This window comes from Sapajus apella, unplaced genomic scaffold (assembly GCF_009761245.1).
Source record: "Sapajus apella isolate SASKATOON/1434 unplaced genomic scaffold, GSC_monkey_1.0 scaffold1039, whole genome shotgun sequence".
Taxonomy (NCBI): Eukaryota; Metazoa; Chordata; class Mammalia; order Primates; family Cebidae; genus Sapajus; species Sapajus apella.
The window spans coordinates 11905-21076 of record NW_022437965.1 but is presented as its reverse complement, the minus strand read 5'-3'; the positions used below and the strand labels follow the sequence as shown (position 1 = coordinate 21076).

The 9172-nt window shown below is 44.8% G+C and overlaps 1 protein-coding gene and 1 non-coding gene across 2 annotated transcripts; one reads left to right on the top strand and one right to left on the bottom strand.

The window, feature by feature from the left end:
* Window positions 1-976: 976 nt before the first annotated feature.
* On the bottom strand, window positions 977-8674 carry LOC116546544 (neuroblastoma breakpoint family member 11-like; the record flags this gene model as incomplete). Its single annotated transcript, XM_032272771.1, has 5 exons — window positions 977-2048; window positions 3250-3413; window positions 5991-6230; window positions 6691-6763; window positions 8551-8674. Coding segments are annotated over 5 exons (741 nt in total), but the record flags the coding sequence as incomplete, so codon positions are not given.
* Window positions 4685-4825, top strand: LOC116546545. The gene has a single exon (XR_004266756.1). It is a non-coding gene; the product is annotated as a U4 spliceosomal RNA (small nuclear RNA).
* Window positions 8675-9172: the final 498 nt, after the last annotated feature.

Below are 9172 nucleotides of genomic sequence, written 5' to 3'. Positions count from 1 at the left end.
AGGGTGAATGTCGGCCGAGAGGTCGCTTATCCTCCACGGTGGCTCTCCGGGGCCCTGTGAAAGAACAGGGGGCGCCTCCCCAGAGGCCCCCATGGTGGGAGTGGCCGCCCGGGCGAGATTCTGAGATGGCTTTTGTCTGGTGATAACAAAAAGAATTTCTCGCTGGGGAACTCCAAATGTTGTATTTGACCGAATGTAGAAAGTTATCACAAGACAAAAGTATGCCAGATTGCAGGGTCATTTTATTATGCCGGCGACCACAGAGGACTCACGTCTCTCCAACCTGTGGTGCCAACAGGAGGGTGCCACGATTTTTTATACCCGAAAAACCACCTTGGGAGTGGGGGTGAGGGGCAGGGATGGGGATGAAAAGGCTTCAGACATTCCGAGGGCTAGTGGATTCTGTAAATTACCTCCTGGGCAGAGATGAGGGTGGGGGTCTCCGGACATTCCAAGGGCCAAGGGGACTTTTGTCATTCCGTTTGTTACTTAAGTGATTTACAGAAGTCAAGATAAAGATTTGTTTACACATTATCTGGTTAAGGTGGAAATCACAGACCTTAGTTACTTATTACAAGTCACAGGAGCCAGGATGGAAATAGCTTGGGCTGCTTAGTCTGGCAATTGCCGGTAAGCAAAGGCTAGCAATTCTGGCAGTTACTGATAAGAAAAGGTAAGCAACTTTACATAGTTTTGAAGAACAAACAGCAGTTCTATTTACAGAGGCCAAGGACAGTAGTTATTGTAAGGAGAATGGGGCAGCCATTTCAACTTATCTAAAAACAGTTTTGCATTTTATAAAATAGTTTTGCTCCGGTTCTGGCTCTAGGCCAGCACAATATCACAAAGATACAGTAAAAATAGAAAATTTCCAGTGTACAGATGTAAACATAATAATTGACACAGTCAGGGATGATTAATGAATAATAAAATGTTGAGGGATGATCATTTGAATATAGGATATTAATACTTTTAAAAACCATTCAGTATAAATAATGTGTCTCTGAAAGGTACAGATCTGGCATCACGATCATGGTGATAGACAAATCGTGGAACAGTCCTGATATCACGATCATGGTGATAGACAAATGGTGGAACAGTCCTGGTATCACGATCATGATGATAGACAAATCGTGGAACAGTCCTGGTATCATGGTCATGGTGATAGACAAATCGTGGAACAGTCCTGGTATCACGATCATGGTGATAGACAGATGATGGAACAGTCCTGGTATCACGATCATGATGACAGACAGATGGTGGAACAGTCATGGCATCACGATCGTGGTGGTAGACAAATGGTGGAACAGTCCTGGTATCACGATTATGGTGGTAGACACATGGGACTGTCTCTACCTGCAGATGGGTGAGGTAGCATTGACCCTGCAGTGTTCCCGGAAAAACGCTTAGGCTGAATTTAATCAGGAGGACATTTTCAGACAACTTCAGAGTACAGACCATTGAGCCAGACAGCTGACCTGTCCTCTACAAACAAGCCCATGTCACCACCATCAACGACAACAACAAAAAGATGAGGAGACACTTTGGGTTCAAAAGAACTAAAGAAATGTGGCTACATTATCTTTTTACTCTTTTTCAACCCAAAATGTCTCTTCTTTTAGTTGTGTGATTTGTGGTGACATGGGCTGTCTGAAGGAGACAGGTCAGTAGTGCTGCTCACTGTTCTACATTCTGAAGTTGTCTGGAGATTATCTCAGGCTATGAAACTCAGGCTAAGTGTTTTTAGCAAGAACATGGCATTGTTCATACTCTGCACTGGCAGAGTCCCATGTGACATGTTGCCTTAGTGTGGGAATATGACCCCTATCCGGGAGACCAGGTTGAGTCTTATCACCGTCATAGTATGAAACCTACTGTCCATGTCCAAAGTCAAGTGAACATGCTCTTCTACAAATAAAAAAATGGCATATGTGTAAGCCTGGCATGTGTAATAAAACTCAAGATACGCTGTATATGTTGAACACAATATATCCAGTGAGTACCAGAAGACTTCAGGCTCTTCTGCTTCCACCAGCTCCATGCTGAGCCTAAAAAAGGAGGAATAACCAAAGAATAAGTCAGGGAAAATAAGACACTGCAGAGCCCCAAATACATTTCATGGGTAGCACAAGAAAGTGGTTAATAAAGAAAAAACATAGATCCATTAATAACGCAACAAATTATTGCCTTATGCTGGGATGGACAAGAGTAGGGTAAAAAGAATGAAAGAGAAAGAAAAAGTAAGCTCAGTGAACCGTCCAGGTGACACACTGATGAGGGAGTAAAAGCACACTCTGAGTTAGTGCCCTCAGGACACACAGTGTACACTGATCATAAAAACAAGCATGGTCAACCTACAGTAGTTAGTAAATGGTAAGGGGAGGAAGAAATGGAAACCTAAATATCTACTGCAATGAAAACCAACAGCAATGTTAGTAGGAATAATTCAGGCTTCGTTGAAAAGATGGTATTGATATTATCAGCCCACTCTGTTTTCCCTGGACCTGGCGCCTCCAGATGTCAGCACAACATTAGCTGTTCACAATTGCTCAGAGTTACCTGGGGCACAGTGGGCCTCAGTCTTCTTCCTCTTCTTGGTCCTTTTTAACCTGCAATAAATTCAAATAGGGACAGACAAAATAAGCCATTACCCTACACCCGAAACAGTCCACTGTCTAATCCCTGCAAAGGGAGCTCAGGCTCCTCAGCATGAGAACAGGATAATGTGAGAGACAGACTTCAGGAGGTCTCAAAGCCAATCATGATAGAGATTCCTTGGTTTGTGTCTCAGAACCAATGGTGAAATGTCCCTATTCTGGCAGACCATTATCCCTTTATCCCAAGTTTGTACAAACAGGAAAGAACCTCACAGACATGCATGGGGAACAAAACTCCTGAGGAGCATGGTAGCTGGCAAGAGACATTTAATTCAGATTGAGACAACTCATGGGCATGCGCTGCACAGCTTGGTGTGAGTTGGCAACACCTGCCTTGGGTTTCAATGTCCTGACAGTCGGTCCAGGTTGCAACGGGCATGGACTGAGGCTAGAGAGAGAGCAAAGCTCACTGACCCACCGCATGCCCATGCTTCAGACTGGAATCCAGAGTGACTGAAATCTACCCTGATGGACAGGTTCAGCCCACAGTGATGACAACTCTCAGCCCGGCCAGCGGAGCAAGGCCCGAAGACTATGGGGTCTATCTGGAACACAAATTGGAGCTTTATCAACTTCACAATGGAGTACTCACTGCCTATGTCGACAGCCAAGTTGACTTGCTGCTCCTCTAATGACTGCAAGTTGCTCCTGTAAGACTCATTGAAGGCAGATGTGCCAGGAGGAATTGAGAGAGTCGAATAACCTTCATCCCAGGACTCCTGGAGGGCTTCCTCCTCTACAGACTCCTGCAGATTCCTGATGAGCCAGGCAGGACAGGGATGACAGAAGATGAAACCAACAGAGATTAGAAAACAAAGTCCCCCACCTGATCTGATGGAAGTCAGAATGGAATGGTCAGAGAAAGCAAAGGCATTTTTCCTTCAAGAGAAAAAAAAACTATCCCTTCTAAATGCAGGGTGGAGGGTGACTACCCTGGGGACAGAGCACTAATGAGCAGCATGTGCTCAATGCATTTGCCAAAGATGAGCCACTACAGGCCACCGACTCTCCCTATAAACTATCATCATGATTTGCAGCATGAGAACTAACACAGGGCTTCAACTGCCTCACATAAGTTGTGTTGAAATTTTACATGCAGCATTCAAGTGAACAGAGCTCCTGAGGCATTTCAGACACCCAGATCTTGTGTATTAAGGGCCTCCCTTTTCCAGTGTCTTGATAACATATGTCTATGTTTTGAATTCCTTCTCTTCACAAATCCTAGCAAACATGCTCACAACAAATGGGCAGAAAGCACATATGCATCTCTCTGGGTTTAAACACAGTGGGGAGAACAGGCAAAACCAGGATATCCCTGTTTGCTGAGTTCACCTGGCTCATCTGATTGCACGTTCCCATCTTGGGAGGAGTGAGAAATTAAAGCCTATGCAAGTGCCACCAATCACCCACAACATTGTTAATAAGGACAATTTGTAGCTGAGTGAATGGAAGAAAGAGTTCTAGTCATCACTTCCTCGTTTTCCCAGGATCTACAGTCTTCAGGTGTCACTATTGAACTAACAGCCCACAACTCCACAGCATTACCTGGGGGGCACTGGCCCTCTTTCTTCCTCATCCTCATCATCACTTTGACTTTCTCTAAATAAATTCAGAGACACAGGTCACATTAAGCAAATCACACTTCACATAGGACCAAATCAGTGTTTAGTCATAGCACAAGCACAGAAATATTCTCAGGGCAAGAATACAAATTCTGACAGGACTATTCCAGGGTGCCCTAGATGAAGCCTGGTGAGTAGGTGAGCCTGCTTTCCAGACACACAGGCCAAAATCTCCCTCTATGGGTAGACCATAATGTAATATTCTCTGTCTGAGTCCATGCAAAGTGAAACCAATTTTTTTCCCAGAAAATCTCCAAAAATGAGTCAAACTCTTTTCTGTGAGTGGTGCTGCAATACTGACTTATCTCACCAGATACCAGGGTCATTGAATGGTTAGAGGCATTTATACATGAAACTGGACTGATATGTAAATTCTAACAGCACTTGCTTTAAAAAGAATCTGTGAGCTTTGCTCAGTGCCACTATCATAGCCAATGAGTTTTACCTGAGATGAGGTGATTGCTAATTGAAAACTTTTCCCAATACCCCACCGTGATGGCATGCAATAGAGTCGGCATTGACAATTTTTGACAGTCTCTGAGGAGACTGAATAAAAAAAGACAAAACAAAAAAGAATCTGTGGGCCGGGCATGGCGGCTCACGACTGTCATCTCTGCACTCTCAAAGGCCGAGGTGAGCACTTCACGAGGTCAGGAGATCGGGACCATCCTGGCTAACACAGTGAAAGCCTGTCTCTACTAAAAATACAAAGAAATTAGCTGGGCATGGTGGCACGTGCCTGCAGTCTCAGCTACTCGGGAGGCTGAGGCAGCAGAATCATCTGAACCCAGGAAGCAGAGGTTGCAGTGAGCTGAGATAGTGCAACTGAACTCCAGCCTGAATAACAGAGGGAGACTCCATCTCCAAAAAAAAAAAAAAAAAAAAATCTGTGATTTCAAAGGACAAGGTGGGTGAACCACTTAAAGTTTGGAGTTCAAGACCAGCCTAGCAAACATGGTGAAACCTCATCTGTACTAAAAATACAAAAATTAGCTAGGTGTGGTGGGGGGCATGTATGGTCCCAGCTACTCAGGAGGCAGAGGCAGGAGAATCACTGGAGTCCGGGAAGTGGAGACTGCAGTAAGCCAACATGGTGCAACTACACTCCAGCCTGGGTGACAAAATGAGACTCCATCTCAAAAACAACAAGAAACAGTACATGATGCTACGAAGAAACATCAGATCGGCCATTGCATGGATGGAGAGGAGAGCCAGGGCTGAGCCTTGCTTTATGGAAACATATCAGCAAGGTAAAGAGGAAATGTTTTCATCCTGGTTTCAAGGTGACTGTGCAGCTAAGCAAGCTGGCTTAAAAGAGATCAAGACTGAAACTCAGAGCAGTGAAACCTGGGGAACAATCTCTCCAAATAGGCAAAGCTCCCAGGTTCCTTAAAAATAAATAGAAATTCCAGGGACATTGTTCAGGGAAGACGACCTAATGACATGAGAGATACTGAATCAAAGCTAGGAGACCTGACAGACACCTCCTGTACACCTCCTGCACACAGGTAACCATGAGCTTGTCACACTGGTCTGGGGTCTGGTAACTTGATTCTTGGGCCTCAGAGACAAATGCATGGCATGAGCTGAGGATGAGATAAAAATTCCCTGGTATCTGTGTTTAGTATCCCATGATAGGTTTTTATTCAAACCGATTTCTGTGTATAGAGCCTTTCTTCAGAGTTATCTTCCTCAGCCTAGACAGAGGTACCAAAAACAACGAATGTAGAGGTCACCTGAAAGAATAATTAGAGCATCCTCCACCACATCATGAGATGATTCACTCTCTACAACCAGCGCAGAGTGGACGTTGTCTTCCTCAAATGTGATTTCATTGGTGTCTCCGTGAGGCTGGCTGGAGTCAGTAGGGCCGTAGCTATTTGAACGAGTGATGACATATTTCTCCAGTGAGTCCTCAGGGACTTTCTTGACTTCAATCTTCTGCACCTCCCTGATGAGCCAGATGGGATAGAGATGACAGAAGATTAAACAAAGAGGGATTGGACCCCAGGGAGTCCTAGCTAGTTTTCACAGGAGGAATGAGAGAGTGGTCCCAGAAGGCAAATGGGAGGTTCCCTTTGAGAGGAAACAGGCAATCCTCATCTCTGCAACAGAGGATGGCTGCCATGGGAACCGGAGAGAAAGACAGCAGCTGGTATTCATCACACTGGGCAGAAAGGAGCCGAGAAGAAAAGAGACTCAGTTATCCCTGTAAAATTCAGACACGGCACGCAGCACATACAAAGAACCACAACAGCTGCCACACCCTGTGTCTAAGTTGGGTTGAACTGAACATATTGTGGCCAAGGGAATGCAGGCTTTTGGCCCATGGGAGACCACACAGAGGGTATGCTTCTAGACCTTTTCCATACTTTACCACCCATTACTTGCTCCTGATTATTCAGTGTTACCTGGGGACACGTGATTCCTGTATTTTCTCAGCCTCCACAACATGAACATCTTCATCCTCATCTTTGTCGTTTTCTGCAAGAACAGATGTGTTCATTCAGATATTTCCCATTTCACACTCTGCAAGGACAGTCAGCCCAATGTGCTCAGTGACATGAACATGTGTATGGGTCCCCGTTCTCTGAAAGCTCTCATGTTTTCTCTTTAACAAAATGCCCCAGCATGGTTTCCTGATCCAGCAGGCAGTGCATTTCTGATCAGGAGGCTTACCATCAAGATGAGGCCAAATGTTGAAAACACTTCTGCTCTCCACATCACTGGAGGCTTGTGCAGCCTCTCTCTGGACTTTGGCAGCTGTCTCCGCCATCCTGACACAGATCTGATTCCCAGGGACAGGCTTGGGATCCGGTCACAGTTCACATTTACAACCTATTTCTTTCTCTTACTAGAGGATAAACGAATTTGTCCCACAATCCTCTGCATATCAGGTGATTTCACAGGCCCTCCAAGTGGCTTCTGCTATGTTATTCAGGGACATTCTCTCCACGGGGAGTGCTCCAGTCTGAACCACTTCCTAACACCAGATGCCCACACATCAAGTGCTTTCTCCAACACCACACAGCGAGGGGCTTTATCTCATTGTGATAAACGGTCATAAGTGTTTGCACATTTGAATGCTTCAGACACTGCAAGATGTCTGCCTTTGCAGATGGAGAGAGAGAAATTTACTTGCCTTTGCAGATGAAGACAGAGAAAGTCAGCAAGGAGGAATCAATTGCTCACTGACAGTTCCTAGGAACACTGCTGAAGATACAGCCTGGGAACCTTCATTCTTACTCCAGACCTCTTTCCACTCCAATAACTGCCCTTCTGTCACAGCTTCCTTCATGTCCTTTACAACTGGAGAGATGCTGCCTTTTGCTCCAAAGACCTCCATCCATCATGGAAGGAGGGATATTTACAATACCGTGACCTCCAACCCCATGGGTTTCCCATCTGTGTTCTTGTTCAGAAAGTCCTAGTCACGTCATGGCTACATATGTTTAGTGGAAGAAAACACCACTGATAAAACTGTCATCGTGGAAGTATGGAGGTCTGGAGTCTCTCATAAGCCCATAAAGGAAATATGCACAGACTAATAAAGTTTCTCTTATGCTAGACACAGTAGAATGAAGAACTAATGGACAGTGATTATTCTGTGCCAACAACTGTCTACAAAAGCAACTTGGATGGAGCTCAGGAGACTGGCCCAGGGTCCCTCCTCTACGCACTGCTGCCTCCACAAAGTCGTGGGTGCTGTCGTTTTTCCTCTTAACCAACAAGAGCCTCTGCACAGAAAGCAGGACATCACTCTGACCAGAGTAATCACTGCTCTAGATGAGGCCACTTACAGATGCCACAGGTTATGTAAGGAGCAGAGTCCTCTTTAAGCTCCCGATAGTGGGTAGAGCGTGCTACAATTGCATTTCCCCCAGAACAGAGCTTTCCCTACTGAGCCTCAGCAGAAACCAGAACTGAGTGGAAGTTCAGCAGCTTCAGACATTTAGAACAGACTAGACGCTACTTGTCTGCAGGATCCTAGGTGGTACAGAGAGGACTCCAGTAAACATGATTTATCCTCAGAAATCAACAGCTGAGTCTTTACCCTCAGTCCCACACCTGCCTTACTGTAGATGTGGAAAAGTTTCTACATACTTTTGCCTCTCTCGTCCACCTTTAACAAAATATTAAAATACCCATTTATATTTTCTTAGATGTATGGCAAAAATGAAATTAAGTCTGATGAAGAGAGCTTTTAGTTTCTCAGAAGAAACACAGAACTTCGTTCAGGACTTTCATGATGGTGAACCTATGGAACTTACTTTCTGTCTTCAGCCTGCAGCCCGGGTAGTGGGCCACTTGACTCGTAAGAAGTTTATTTTTGCTGTCTCTCTGTTTTTGTTCCTCCTCGTGATGTTTCCGATCTTCTGTAAACAAGTTCAGAACAAAATGTCACATTAAGCAAATCACACTTCACACAAGACCAAATCAATGTCTAGTCATATCACAAAAATGAAAAATATTCTCAGTTTAAGAATGTGATATTCTGATGGGAATATTCTACTGGTCCCTAGATTAAGTCATGCTAGAAGTAGATGAGCCTGCTTTTCAGATCCATGGGACAAAACCTCCCTCATCTGCTAGATCTTAATCATGTATTCTCTGACCTAAGTCAGCACAAGCAATTAAAACTTCTTCCCAAAAATCTTCACACATTGCCCCAACTACTTTCCAGAAGCATTGCAGCTATACTGATTTATCTCATCAAAGCAAAATGCATTTGGGACCTGATACAGTTTGGATCTATGTCCCCACCAAATCTCATGTTCAATTTGAATCCTCAGTGTTGGAGGTGGGGCCTGCAGGAAGGTGATTGGATTATGGGGGCGGACCCTTCACGAATGGTTTAGCACCATCTCCTGGTGCTATTTTTGTGACGGTGAC